Genomic DNA, 15,442 nt, shown 5'->3' with positions numbered 1-15,442 from the left:
TCTGGGCAGCAACCATGTCTCTATACTTTCTTTCAAGAAATAAAATTATGGGAATTTTGGTTATGACTTAAGTTTTTGTGGCTTGAGGTCAGTATCAGGCTGCATTGAAAAATGAAACGGTTACCGTGAGGAAACCAGAAAGATCCGGGGGAGATCCCTAGAAGCATTTCAATCTTTTGTTTTGAGCTTAATGATAGCTAAGTGGATTTAGATATAATAAAGATATTAAAAAGTTCCTAATTAAACACTGGTCGGTAGTATATCTTGCAGCTGGCGATCTTGTTATGAAGTTTTGTGACCTTAATGACTAAATTTGCATTGACTGCACAGCCAGCCTGATAAACTGGGGTGAAATGGGTGTTTGGGTTGCTTATAAAAAATTTAAGGGAAAAATATTGCTGACTCAGATTGATTGAACAGACCCAAATTACATAAACAGGCTGCTGGAAATGGATGAAAGGACTTTCATATTCTGAATATTTTTGTTGTCTCTTTAGAATTAATATGTTGAAGGATTAGGTTTTGTCTGCAATAATTTTGTGAGTCAGATTACTGCATGTGTTAAACAACAGGCTTTCTTCAAATTTTTGTCTAAAATAGGTGTTACCGTGAGACATTATAGTCAAATTAATTTTCTTGTCTATCGGTTAACATCACAATGTCAAAGAAAAATTTCCATATTCAAAAAGAGACAGTAACATGCAATTTTTCCCCTAAAAGGATCTATGTTCTGTTTTCACTCATAGGAAGTCTCTAGTTACGAAAAATAAGCACTTCCCCATAGGCATGTAACACTGTCCAGAGGCACAGAACTCAATAAGCGAAAGATCATCTTTAAAACCTTTGAAAAGTAAAGTGGCGGGAGGACCTGTAACTCTCAGACAAGTTAATCCAAACAGAACCTCTGTCCAGGGACAAACTTTCTTATCTATCAATTTGCTATTTTCTCAGGTACATAACATTATGATATCTAGGATGTTAGTCAAATATGTGAAAATACTGAAGAGAGTTAAAAAAAAAATTGTATCAATCAGCTCAGGAACCCTCAAATATAACTGGTTGTACAGCTTAAGTGTATAGAATTTTTAGGTTGACTGCCTGTAATTTGGGGCTTTAGAAAAGTTCAGAGGAGAACTTTTAAATAGGAGCCAAACCATCTAGAATAACTCAGAGAAGAGTTATTAAATTTTGGTGGGTCTTTTTAGTCTAAAAAATAATGAGTTATGAATCTAGAAAACTCAAAGGGCATGGTGCCGGGTTTATCAGATTTAATGGTTTAAATTAGTTCATAATATAAAGCACCAGTTCCCAAAGTGTGGCCCCTGGGTCAGCAGCAGCAGCAGCAGCATCTCTGGGGAACTTGTTACAGATGTAAATACAGATGCAAATACAGATCCAGCTCCAGATCTCCTGAATCAGAGACTGTGGGAATGAGAGCGGGCTGTCTATTTTTTGAACCAGTTCAGCTGGTGACCCGATGCAGGCTCAAGTCTGAGAACCCAGAGGGAGGGTATGGGGAGGGAGGAGGGAGGAGGGTTCAGGATGGGGAGCACGGATATACCTGTGGCGGATTCATTTTGATGTTTGGCAAAACTAATACAATATTGTAAAGTTTAAAAATAAAATAAAATTTAAAAAAAAAAAAAAAAGGAGGGCTCGGTGTCTGCAACAAAAACCACGCCTGTAACAGTAACTATTTCCCACTCTTCTACACCTATGGCCAAGTGAGAAAGAGAATTCCTCAAAGAATACTGGCACAAATTTACTACACAGCACTTCCACGGACAGCCCAATTCCCTTTGTCCTTCCCTGTGTGGGCCCCAAAGGATCTGAAGTGATATAACTGTCCCACAGATTTAAGGGTGGTAGCTGCTCAAGCTCCAGGGGTCCATAGGCTATCCTCAGGAAGATCTGGCCATGAACACCAACCACTTTCAGACTCTGAACCACAACTCACAGTACACACACACGTGGGCTCAGGACAGAAACAAAAGCTGCCCTAATTATGATACACTCCGATCATTTTTTTCCTATTATTTCATTTTAAAAATGCTGGTTGTGGCCCACTAAATTATCTTCGATGGGCTTTCCTGTTGGCTCAGACAGTAAAGAATCCACCTGCAGTGTGGGAGACCTGGGTTTGGTCCCTGGCTTGGGAAGATTCCCTAGAGGGAGCACATGACAACCCACTCCAGGATTCTTGCCTGGAGAATCCCCATGGACAGAGAAGCCTGGGTGGGCTACAGTCCAAGGGGTCACAAAGAGCTGGACACAAACTACTTGGGTGTTGCAACCCGAAGAATGAAAAATGCTACCCCAGATCATAAATTTTTCACCCGCAGTCTATGGAAAAGGGTAACTCTTGTGAAATGATCCATAAAGTTTATATTTATTTATTATATATGCATACTTCTGTGCAAGGGACTTCCTGGATTCTGGCAGATTGTCAAAGTGAGAGGTAACATTTGAGAAGTGAGGATGCATTGATCTAGGTCCTCCAAGAGGATGGAGGACAGGAACTAGGATTTCTGCTGCTTCATGACTCCTGTGGCCCCCCCAAAACTCCTGTGGATGAGACTGGGGAGGGTCCTCAGACTCATCTTCCACCATCATATAAGACCCATAGGGGTTCCCTCTATTGGAGATTGAAGGGATTGATATTTGAGGGGATCAATCTGTGGTGCTGGAGAAGATGCTTAAGAGTCCCTTGGACTGCAAGGAGATCAAATTAGTCCATTCTAAAGGAAATCAACCCTAGATATTCATTGGAAAGACTCATGCTGAAGCTGAAGCTCCGATACTTTGGCCACCTGTTTCGAAGAACTAACAACTCATTAGAAAAGATTCTGATGCTGGGAAAGATTGAAGGCAGGAGGAGAAGGAGGTAATAGAGGATGAGAAGATTACATATTGTCACTGACTCTATGGATATGAGTTTGATCAAACTTCAGTAGAGAGTGAAGGACGGGGAAGCCTGGCGTGCTGCAGTCCATGGGGTCACAAAGAGTCAGACATGACTGAGCGACTGAACAACAACCATCTACAGAGGAATGGCAACCCTGGACAGTGCAGCCATTCCTCCTGGGGCCATGATTCAGGATTTGTGCAAAGGGCAACAGGATCAAGACAGTCCAATCAAGCTCAAGTCCCTATTTGTCTTCTATGTTCAGCAGAGATTAGTGGTTGCTAAAAGCTAGATTCTTCCACTGCAGTTGCTGAAAGTTAAGGCTTTGGTCAGCAGATCTGCTAGGATTAGTAAGAAAAATGTGACACAGGATTTTCCCCACTGTCGTCACTGAGATGTGATCTAGATACCAACAAGGCTGATATTGGGTCAACAGGAACCTATATGTCTTTGGAAAGTGGGAATGTTTGTCTCTCAGTTGTGTCCAACACTTTGCGACCCCATGGTCTGTAGCCCACCAGGCTCCTCTGTCCATGGGATTCTCCCTGGAGTGGGCTGCCATTTCATACTCCAAGGGATCTTCCCAATCCAGGAATTGAACCTGGGTCTCTTGAATTGTAGGCAGATTCTTTACCATCTGAGCCACCAGGGAAGCCCTGGTTGTTAAAATATTGAAATACTTCTGTACTTTTGGTAAAGAATAGCTGCTCCGGTCCCACCCCCAAAGTCACCATGACCCCACCCTGGGCCCACCAGGACCTCTCTGGGGCCCAGTGGCTGAAAGGTTAATGCCTGGTATTCTGACTGGTTGGTATCATCAGGTCTTAAATATTTTCCCTATTACTTGGACACCAAACACAGCACCCACGGCACTGTCACCGGGTGACATTCACTTTAACGTCCCCCCTGGAAGGAATACAATGGCGGAGGTGTGCACCCGCCTCACCTTGAAACTGGGTGACCTGCTGCACTGGGTATGGATTCCGCTGCTGCTGCTGCAGGTGCTGCCGGGGCAAGTGTGGCTGCTGCAGCTGCTGAAACGACAGAGGACAAGGAGGGCCAGGAGGTGAGATGGGAGAGAACGTGCAATTAAATATCCCAGCTGTTCTGAGGAAGGCGGGTTTTACAAACTAAACTTTGTATTGAAGAATAGCACACATATAGGTAAGCACCCAGGCGTGCAGCACCTGTACAGTGTGAGGGATACTCCCAAATGGACACACTTTTGGGAACCAGCCTCTCGATCAAGATGCAGAATGTTGCCAGGAGCCCCTCCTGTCCCTTCCCCATCACTACCCTTTCCCTGACCCCTGGGGAGCACCCCCAACCCAACTACATATTAGTTATGTCAGCTTCTGTACTTCATAGACGTGGGTTTTAGGCATCGTATTTGAGTCTGGCTTTTGTGTCTGTCTTCTTGCACTTGTTGCATTTTTGAGCTTCATCCAGGTCGATGCCTGCAGTGTGGACTGTTCATCCTCACTGCTGAGTAGTATTCCCCTCAAAGAACATACCTCCGTGTCTTTATCTGTGCTGCAAGGGATGGTTATTTAGGGTGTTTCCGGTTTTTGGCCATCAGAGCCACTTCTACCACCCACATCCTTGGTGAACCTCTGTGGCATGTCTGCTGTGTGGTCTTGCTGGCTTAAAAGGGATGTGTAGTCACCCAGGCAGTTTTTTTAAAAAATAATTTTACTTATTTTTGGTGGTGCTTGGTTGTTGTTGCTGCACTGGCTTCTCTCTAGTTTTGGTGAGCGGGCTCCTCATGGCAGCGGTTTCTCCTGTTGCAGAGCACAGGCTCTTGGGCAAGAGGGCTTCAGTAGCTGCAGCACCTGGGCACAGTAGTTGCGGTTCCTGGGCTCTAGGGCACAGGTTCAATAGTTGCAACGCACGGGCTTAGTTGCTCCATGATCAAACCCATGTCTCCTGCATCGGCAGGCAGATTCTTTACCACTGAGCCACCAAGGGAGCCCAGGGAGGCAGTTCTGACTTTGCTTTTTCAGTATCAGCTGCATGACTTTCTCAGCATCGTGGGGACTGAGCTCAAACAGACAAGCAACTAATTTTTAATGACCTAAAATAGATGCTTCGGGTATAGGAAGATGGGATTCTCAGGGACTATTTTAAAAAAAGCCTCATTTTAGTCCCAGGGTGTCACACTGCCTGCAAAATACATCTCCATGAGTCAAAAATACAGCATCTAATGCCTTGAGGGAACCGTGTGGGATTCCGCATACACCAGGAACCACGAGGCCTGTTTTAGTTTTTCTTCTTGCAGTCAGGGGGCTTCTGTACTGCCAGTGCTGTTACCAATATACTGGGGAGGCTACTGTGTATCATTATCATGCTGAATGTGAAAAGGGAGAGAAAATAAGAATGAGGTGGAAAGAGCAAAGAAAGGGGTTTTCGTTCTGGGTCTAATGTCAAGTAGCTGGGTGACCTTCGGGGTGTCATTTAACCTCCTCTGCAGCCGTGGAATATTCATTAAGCACCTTTCATCTGCAAGGGCTAGAAAAACAAACAGCCAGGGCTCTGCTCTTTAGAGTGTTCATTATAAAAATAACACACGTTGACCACTTCTTAACACATGTGTTTATTTCTATTTTTTTTCTCTTGCTTTTTGTTCCTGGGCAGCTCTATAATTTTCTTTTTCTTTCTTTTCTTTTTTTCTTTTTGTTGACAAGGCCAGCCAGCACTCGGGCAACTGAAGAAAAGAACGGCCTCTGTTCACCCTGTCCTGTAGTGCCTACCGTGGTGTTGTGCTGTTGAAATGAATTAATTGTGTAGACACAGCATAGACAAGAAACCATGCTAATCTTTTAGGCAGCAATCTAAGAACATTATTGAAAGTAAGCTGAGCATTTAAAAGCTTCTCTGAAGCCAAACTTCCCATATTATGTAAGAATTTTAGTGTCTCATCTACAAATGGGTATAAGCCCTGAAGTAGCCTGGGGTGGTGGATTGTGGGTCAGGAATCAGGGGACCCAAGGTGCCAGTCCAGTCTCTGGCTCTCTCTAGCTCTGCGATTTCTAAAAAAAAATCATGTAAGCTTCCCCTGCCTCACTTTTCCTCATGTGTAAAATAAAGAGACTTAATGATTAACATTTCTTTCAGATCTACAATTCCAGGTTCCACTGAACCTTAGTGAACGGATGGCAGCTGACACGCTCTGTGCTCTGAGAAAAATGCATTAAATGTTAACTCACGCCTGGTTTCTACTTGTTCTGTTCTGATTTCTAAGTCCACTGAGAACCATCTGAATGTTCCCAAAGATATGCAAGATCCCCAATCTTTCTGTTTTCCCTCCCATGTCCTTTCGGGGAAACCCATGTGTTCCCAGTATGCTGCTGGCAAAGTTGAAAATGTTAGAATACTTTCTCAGAGAAGGCGATGGCACCCTACTCCAGTACTCCTGCCTGGAAAATCCCATGGACGGAGGAGCCTGGGAGGCTGCAGTCCATGGGGTCGCTAAGAGTCAGACACGACTGAGCGACTTCACTTTCACTTTTCACTTTCATGCATTGGAGAAGGAAATGGCAACCCACTCCAGTGTTCCTGCCTGGAGAATCCCAGGCATGGGGAAGCCTGGTGGGCTGCCATCTATGGGGTCCCACAGAGTCGGACACGGCTGAAGTGACTTAGCAGCAGCAGCAGGATACTTTCTCTGCTGCTGTAGGGACCAAGAAAATCAGCTTGGCGTTGATATGGCCTCATCCATCCTCGAGAGTGTAGACCCCCAGGTAGGTGCATCAATAAGCACTGTCCCCAGGCGCAGGCGGCATGCTCCATCCCTCTGCCTCAGTTCTGGCCAGTCCCACAGGACGGCTGGCTCCTGTGGCTGCAGCTCTTACGTCACATTCCGTGACACCAGAGTCATGTGACAGAGCCCCACCTTGTGCTGTTTCCTAAGGGTTTTATACACATGACTCATGAGAACATCGGGAAGAAGGCTGGGAAATAGGGAAATCTATTTGGCAGATGAGAGAGTGAAGTGGTTTGTTTTGCCAGAATCATACCACAAGCAAAAGATGTGGCCCAGTGTAAATTGTTCTTTTGGTCGCTCTTCAGCTCTTGGTACACACAGTCATTACGGAATTACACACACACTCTCTCTCTTTTTCTTGCAATTTCTCATTTCCCAGCTTTTCTGAGGAGCCCTGTGTCTGTTTTCTGTATCCTGGGTTCTGAAGGGTCCCGCACTCTCTCGCCCAGTGGTCTGTGGGCACCATCCTCGGTGGCTCTTCTTCTTTCCACCTCCTTCCTCATCCTGGGCTTGGCTGGTCTCACGGAGCAGGGACATCCCTGGCCTGGCACAGCCAAGTTTGGCCTGGTTATCCTGACTCCCCTTTGTGCCATGGTCACAGCACACCCATCAAAGACAGTCACTTAAAGGATCAGGCACATCTGAAATTGCCTAGGCTTGGCTGAGGGGAGGATTTGCAAAGCCCAGCTTGCTCTCGTTCCCCTCGGTAGCCCCATTTATCACTGTCTGAGAGACATGAGTGTGGTTCCTTGTCACACACCTTCCGCAGGGTGAGAGGGACAGAGGTTTGTTTGTACAAGAGCTGCCAGGTGGCTGACTGACCTTGGTAAAAAGGGAGATAATTACACAGCTGTTCAAGAACAAAAGTGAAAAAGGGAAGCTAAGTGAACTGTGCTCAACAGGACAATTTTTCGTTTGGGGGGATGACTGGTTACTTTGAATGTGCTCTTGGTCACTAAGGACCTCAACGTGCCTCTGGTCCTACACAGCATCTTGTATAGATATGGCGTGGTGGAGATGCTTGATAAATGTCCAAAATTCTGATCCTATTAGGAACATTCTAGAAGGGTAATTGGACCTTGAGCCGTAGACAATAACCTCATGGCTCCTATAACAGAAGGACAAGATGCATGGGTCAGACCCCCCACTGGAGCCATCTAGGGACGGCCTAGATGGAAGACCTTCAGCCTCTCTCAGGATAACACGAAATAAGTCAAGGGCCTCTTGAAAAACAAAACACACTGAAACTCAGAGGAGCAGCCCACGGCAAGGCTTCCTTTCAAAGCTGGAGGAATTATGTGTCAACGGTGGTCAAAGACGCCTCAGGTAAAGCTTTCTCTGTGTTAGGCCTTTAACTCAAAGATTTCCTGAGCTGTTTTCAAAGCTGCTGGGAATTTTTCTCAAGTTTGCACCCTTTCTGTGACCCGGAGTTCAGGTTTCCAAGTAGTTCTGTGGGCCCTATTATTCTGCAATTGTTCCCGTTCCATTGTTCATGACCAACGCTGTGAGAATTCTTCTCAATCCCCCCTTCTGACTCTTTCCTCCAAGAAACAAAGTTCTCTGAATTAATTTCTTTTTTCTTCCCGCTGGGAATATCAGAATTTACGAAGAATATAAGCCAGCTCCCTTCTACCCTCGCCACCCCCATGCTGATTCCACAGACCCCGGTACCAGAAGCAAGAAGCAAAAAGCCAGACTTGAAGACAGGTCTCTGGCAAGGGGGTCTTCAAATGCATGGCTGAAGCCTGTCTTTTCAGAACAAACCAATTCATTCTAAGAAAAAAACCTAACTAATGGAAAGGTCTACATTCTGCAGGCTCTTCTGTAGTCTCGGCAAGTGCTGGCCAGTGACTTTCTTGCTGGAGGACGAGACCTGAGACTCGTTCACAGACACCAGGCCCTGAAGAACTGTTTTCGAATCGCACGAAGCCCACCATAGGCGTGAGTTACCTGCTCTGTGAGAATCTGCTGCTGCTGTTGCTGTTGCTGCTGCTGCTGCCTCTGCTCCCGCAGGAACTGTTGTTTCTGCTGCTCCATCAGCTGGGCCCGCTGGTCAATGAGCATCTGCTTCATGAGGACTGTCTGGGGCTGGCTGCCCAGGAAGCCTGGCCCCGCGGGCCCCGGTCCGGAGACCATGCCTCCTGAGCCCGGGGGCACAGAGGACTGCATAGGGCCCGTGCTCCGGGGAAGCCCCACTGGGTGCTGCTCCTGGTAGGACAGGGAGAGAAGGGAAGAGAAGAGAGAAGAGAAGTGAATGTGGTGACTTCACATCTGAACGAAAGCACAGGGGATGGGGCATGGGGTATTCCCTCCCTACGGGATCCCTAGTGGCACATATTACATTTCCATAAAGAGAACACAGCAGTCCTCCAATCTTTTAACACAGTGGGGCTGGAGAGGCTAAAGGGGGCCAGTAATGGCTCTGCGAAATCTGAGGCCAGGCCCAGTCTGTTTCTGATGTTGCTGCTTAGTCACTAAGTCGAGTCAACTGTTTACGACCCCAGGGACTGTAGCCACCCAGGCTCTTCTGTCCATGGGATTTTTTCCAGGCAAGAATACTGGAGTGGGTTGCCATTTCCTGCTCCAGGGGGATCTTCCCAACTGGGGAATGGCACCCATGTTTCTTAAATCTCTTCCATTGCAGGCAGATTCTTTACCACTGAGCCACCTGGGAAGCCCCTGTTTCTGATAGGATTGGCTAAAGAATAAGAATTGCATTTTCAGCTAACCATCGGTGTTCCTCCAAAGGAAAGGGAATAAGCCCTCAGGTGGGGCTCATTTTCAGTCTAATAGGAGGCAGCCTGACCACCTCTTCATCCTTGCCTGCCTGGCCAAAATGGGCTACTTAGTTAGTAGGAGAGACATTTATAGAATGCTGCTGGAATTGATTAATCAGCAGAACTGCTATTTGATGAAATTCTAATTAACTGTGACATTTGAAAGCTCTGACATATAAAAAAAAAAAATCCTGCTAGTGAGAATTGTTGATGGGGAGAATTAGGAATGTGTCACACTGACCAAAGATATGGAATCTCCTAATATCTTTAAAGCAATGGCACCCCACTCCAGTACTCTTGCCTGGAAAATCCCACGGACTGAGGAGCCTGGTAGGCTGCAGTCCATGGGGTCGCTAAGAGTCGGACACGACTGAGCGACTTCACTTTCACTTTTCACTTTGATGCAATGGAGAAGGAAATGGCAACCCACTCCAGTGTTCTTGCCTGGAGAATCCCAGGGACGGGGGAGTCTGGTGGGCTGCCGTCTATGGGGTCGCACAGAGTCAGACACGACTGAAGCGACTTAGCCACAGCAGCAACATCTATAAAAACAGAATTGAGTCTCAGGTGTCTGAGATAATTTAAATGTTGGGGGTTGAACTGGGTCTCTAGATTCAATAATTATGTCAGTCAAAGGATGTCAAATTTTAAGGACCAGTCTTTAAGGAACAGGAGATAGGGAACCCCTCATACACAGCCCAGGTGACTCCTCCGAGACTGTGCTCAAGGGGAAGTAACAACCCAATGGTGTAGACCACGGGGAAAAGACAGCTGATGGGAAAAGTAGGCGTGTGGCCATAAGATGTAGTTTCTTGATGCTTCCTTTCCTGTTCATTCTACCAAGCACACCTCGTAATGGCAAAGTATTATCTGATCATTCTGCAGAAAAGTGTGAAGTGAAGTGAAGTCGCTGAATTGTGTCCAAGTATTTGTGACCCCATGGACTGTAGCCCATCAGGCTCCTCCATCCAAGGGATTCTCCAGGCAACAATACTGGAGTGGGTTGCCATTTCCTTCTCCAGGGAATCTTCCCAACCCAGGGTTCGAACCCCAGTCTCTCGCATTGCAGGCAGACGCTTTACCCTCTGAGCCACCAGGGAAGCCCATTCTGCAGAAAGATTCCCTTTAATTCATTCAAGTTTCAAGTAATTAATCTGAACAAACAGAAGCTGCTGTCTGAGAAGTATACAAATTAAATGGATACACGTATAAGGACATACACAGTCATTTTGTGAGGGACAGTTATGAGACTTAGATCAGGAGAGACAAATGTGAATAAATCTACATCAAACATTTTTTAGGCAGTTAGACTGGATTTTTAAGAAAGACTTCCTCATTGTAAAATCTAGATACTCAGTTTTTCACGCTGGTTATTAGTCCCAGTTATACGTGGTGAAGGAAATTAAGGTTATAAAGATGTATACACAAAAGTGACTACCTTAAATGGATGCTTAGTAGTTATCAAATTTTATATATTACTTCTATTTGCCATGGTATTTCCATCACTATTAATGCATTCCTTTATTAATGCATTCAACAAGCCTGCTTTGTGAACAACATGAATTTTATCTGCCTCCTATGAGCCATCCTAAATGGAAAACTGCAAACTGGATTTTAATGTTTGTTCTCTTTTCACTTTTCTTCCTCTTCAGTGTCAATAGAGTCAACCCTGAGGGGAGTTTCCTCTCAAAATATAGAATTGTGTTGGATCTTCTTCCCTCCCTCCAGTATCCAAACAAAACAAAACAAGCACCAAGAAGCCAAACAAAAACCTACTCCTCCTCTCACCCAGGTAACAACAGCTCAAGAAGGTTGAGTTAGAAGCGCTAAACTAACAATAGAGTTGCCATATGATCAAATAGGAAAAGGAGTACGTTAAGGCTGTATATTGTCACCCTGCTTATTTAACTTCTATGCAGAGTACATCATGAGAAACGCTGGACTGGAAGAAGCACAAGCTGGAATCAAGATTGCCGGGAGAAATATCAATAACCTCAGATATGCAGATGACACCACCCTTATGGCAGAAAGTGAAGAGGAACTCAAAAGCCTCTTGATGAAAGTGAAAGTGGAGAGTGAAAAAGTTGGCCTAAAGCTCAACATTCAGAAAACAAAGGTCATGGCATCCAGTCCCATCACTTCATGGGAAATAGATGGGGAAACAGTGGAAACAGTGTCAGACTTTATTTTTCTGGGCTCCAAAATCACTAAAGATGGTGACTACAGCCATGAAATTCAAAGATGCTTACTCCTTGGAAGGAAAGTTATGACCAACCTAGATAGTATATTCAAAAGCAGAGACATTACTTTGCCAACTAAGGTCCGTCTAGTCAAGGCTATGGTTTTTCCTGTGGTCATGTATGGATGTGAGAGTGGGACTGTGAAGAAGGCTGAGTGCCGAAGAATTGATGCTTTTGAAGTGTGGTGTTGGAGAAGACTCCTGAGAGTCCCTTGGACTGCAAGGAGATCCAACCAGTCCATTCTGAAGGAGATCAGCCCTGGGATTTCTTTGGAAGAAATGATGCTAAAGCTGAAACTCCAGTACTTTGGCCACCTCATGCGAAGAGTTGACTCATTGGAAAAGACTCTGATGCTGGGAGGGATTGGGGGCAGGAGGAGAAGGGGACGACAGAGGATGAGATGGCTGGATGGCATCACTGACTCGATGGACGTGAGTCTGAGTGAACTCCGGGGAGTTGGTGATGGACAGGGAGGCCTGGCGTGCTGTGATTCATGGGGTCGAAAAGAGTCGGACACGACTGAGGGACTGAACTGAACTGATGATCAAGCAATCCCACTCCTGGACATATACCCAGATAAAACTGTAATTCGAAAAGATACATGCAACCCTGTGATCATAGCAGCACTATTCACAACCGCCCGGACGTGGAAGCAACCCAAATCTAAACAACCTAAATCTACAGATGAATGGATAAAGATGCGGCACATATATATGATAGAATGCTGCTGCTGCTGCTAAGTCACTTCAGTCATGTCCGACTCTGTGTGACCCCAGAGACGGCAGCCCACCAGGCTCCCCCACCCCTGGGATTCTCCAGACAAGAACACTGGAGTGGGCTGCCATTTCCTTCAGTGACAAAAAGGACTGAAATATTGCCCCTGCAGCAACATGGATGGACCAAGAGATTATCATACTAAGTCAGTCAGGCAGAGAGAGACAAATAACATCACATCACTTATATGTGGGATCTAAACTGTGGCATAAATAAATATATTTATGAAACAAAAACAGATTTACAGATACAGAGAGCAGACTTGTGGTTGCCAAGGGGAGACTGGTTGAGGAGGGAGAGACTGGGAGTTTGGGATTAGCAGATGCAATCTATTATATATAGGATGGATAAGCATATATATACATAAAGTCCTACTGTATAGCACAGGGAACTATGGAAAAGAATGGAAAAGAATATGAAAAGAATGTGTGTGTGAATATATATATATATATGAGTCACTTTGCTATACAGCAGAAATGAAATACAACAATGTAAATCAATTATACTTCTATAAAATTAAAAAAAAATTTTTTTTTTTAAAAGCTCTGGTTAGTGTGGTGGCCCAGGCCACACAGTTAGTAAAGGGAAGAATCAGCACTCACAGAACTGAAACATTGATTCTGAGACTAAATTCAGTATTCTTTTCATAAGTACAGGTTTTTCCTGGACGATGGGTCCATGGTGCCAAGACTGCACCTAAGAATTGCTTGTAAACTAAATATACAGTATCTGTCCCACAAATACACTGTGTTCTAGTTTTCAAACGTAAGTGTGATATTGCTGAAGTTAAAACTTATTGTCCTTGTGTATTTTCTCTGTATACAGATAATGAAAAGGTAGAGAGTTATGAAATATTTATGTTAATAAAAATACGGCATATTCAAAATGCCTGAAACTTTATGCTCCCAAAAAGTTTACTTTAAGACTAATCCCTGCAGAGATCGAGATATTTTACTCTTTTCTTTTCCCCCTAAACTTGCTGCCTGTTTCCCAAACCCTTTCTTCCAGTGGGATAAAGCTGTTTCTTGCCACCTTTGGAGACAAATGGCCAACTGACTTAACACTTTAACAAAGGAATTCACACAACAGACAGTTAAGCAATCAGCGAAAATACAGATATACAGGGTTTTTTTTTTTCTGAGTATTTAAGCATATTTGAAATCTCCAGTTTTGATAAGGAGGAGACAGTGGGAAAAGAAAATGAGACCCAGGGGGAGATCAAGTTTTCTTCAGCTTGATTTTATGAGAGGTCTGGTGTGGGCTGGCCCCATTGTCTTTGTGCACTTTGAGATATTCTTGTCCTATAAGATCAGCCCACAAGTACCTGGTGAGCTTGCCCAGAAGTGGTAAGTAGTGATGAGTTGCTTTCCCAGGCTTCTCTCCACCCAGAAAGAAAGGGAGAGGCGAATGAGGTGGGGACCTAGATTCATCTCAGCACTTCTAGTCCCTGTCTTCCTGGACCAAAAATAAATATAGGTATCACCCACTTTTCAAAAGTTCACTTTATGCCACTTAGCTTTTACAGAAGACCTACACTAGTATCTGGTTTTGCTAACCAGGAGACATCTGAAGAGGATTTTAGAGTTTATAGAAAAAGGTGAAAATCTAAAATATCATCAGAGTTCGTTTTGCGGAGAGTCATTATAGAGACAGCAGGCACCCCCATCTGTGAGAGTGGCGCCACCAAGCTCCTCCCCCAGGAACTACACTCAGCATCTCAGCATCAAGTCGCCACAGCTTTGAACTCTGTGAGCATCTGTGTTTTATCTCTATTTATTCTGCACACTCTTGGCAAGAGGTGTCCTAAGGTGTTTGCTTACTCACTGCAGGCCATTTCTGCTTAGGAAAGATTTCATTGGAATGCTGTACTTTCAGATGGGGCTGGGGGTGGTGCTGTACTTCAAAAGCACAGTGGGAAAAACCCTTCCCAAAGGGAAAGTTTGGTTATTACCTCCCAGGATATGTATTTCCCCAAATGATTCCCTCTCAAAGATTCTGCCTTCAGGTTTCTCACTGAAGACCTGAAGACCGATTTCCCTGCAGCGACTTGAATGGAACCCCGAGAGGCAGGAGGGCTGTGTGCATTTTTAAAGGACTCCCTTTCATTGGAAACATCTGTGAGCCTAGGTGGATACACCTCTCCCAACCAGTTCTGCTGCATTCAACAGTGGGTAAGTGACGCTAGGGCCCCAGCCTTAGGTGTGTAAGCCAAGTGTGAAGCTGTGCCAAGTGACTCACCTTACAAATTGAGCTGGCTGAGGCCATTAGCTGTTTCACATGACATGGTGGCTTTTAACCTCCAGCCTAAGAGTTCTTAATGAGCAATAGTCTGTCGAATTTCAGGATTTCAAGCCACAGCTCTTGTTTCTAAGGAGGACACACACTGTGTGTGCAATTAGAGAAAACCAGGCTGAGCTTTCGTCACCAGAAATGTAATGCCTTGAAGCCAAATGAAGCAGTATTTTTAGTTTTAATTACTAGCTTGTTCTCCACTCCATCCCCTGCCCAACGACCTCCCTTGCCTTCCACCCAGAATCTTAATTCCATCTCTTCCTCTCAGAAATCCAATTGACTACATAGATCTTCATTATTTCCCAAAGCTCTCACTCTTCAGTAAAATACAGGAAGGGGGGGCATCAAAACCAATGAATCTATTTTACGTATCTTCTCCTCCAGGAAAAAAAATCTTAGCAATTTTCTATGGGCTGGAGAGAAAGATAGAAGTTATAAAAAACACCCTACCTACCCCCCTAAGAGGCCGTTTTCTACTTCAAAAAACAGCTGTGGTAAAAATATCTCTTAAGAGCAGCCAGCTGTTTATTTATAAATCTATGCACAGGGAAGCTTTATGTCTCTGATGTGTTTTCAAGAAATGCATACTGTTCGGGTGAGAAGGGCTGTGGTTGCTGGCAGTGAACGAAAGACTGCCGGCTCCTTGGAAGGGAGGCTGCGGGTGGTGATGGAGACTGGGGTGGGGGGTGCT

The 15,442-nt window shown here is 44.9% G+C and overlaps 1 protein-coding gene across 5 annotated transcripts in view; it reads right to left on the bottom strand.

Annotated features, from left to right (window-relative positions):
• MAML3 (mastermind like transcriptional coactivator 3) overlaps positions 1-15,442 on the bottom strand; it is a 460,203-nt gene that overhangs the window by 4,915 nt on the left and 439,846 nt on the right. For 4 of the 5 annotated variants that reach the window (XM_003587128.6, XM_059876256.1, XM_024977576.2 and 1 more), the window contains exons 3-4: positions 8,619-8,876; positions 3,852-3,939 (exon numbers count right to left, since the gene is read on the bottom strand). In XM_003587128.6, coding sequence (XP_003587176.1) covers positions 3,852-3,939; positions 8,619-8,876 — 346 coding nt within the window. The remainder of the gene's footprint in view (positions 1-3,851; positions 3,940-8,618; positions 8,877-15,442) is intronic. The other variant, XM_015475390.3, reaches the window with a different exon arrangement.

Source organism: Bos taurus, chromosome 17 (assembly GCF_002263795.3).
Source record: "Bos taurus isolate L1 Dominette 01449 registration number 42190680 breed Hereford chromosome 17, ARS-UCD2.0, whole genome shotgun sequence".
NCBI lineage: Eukaryota > Metazoa > Chordata > Mammalia > Artiodactyla > Bovidae > Bos > Bos taurus.
This window is presented reverse-complemented; position numbering and strand designations above follow the sequence as displayed.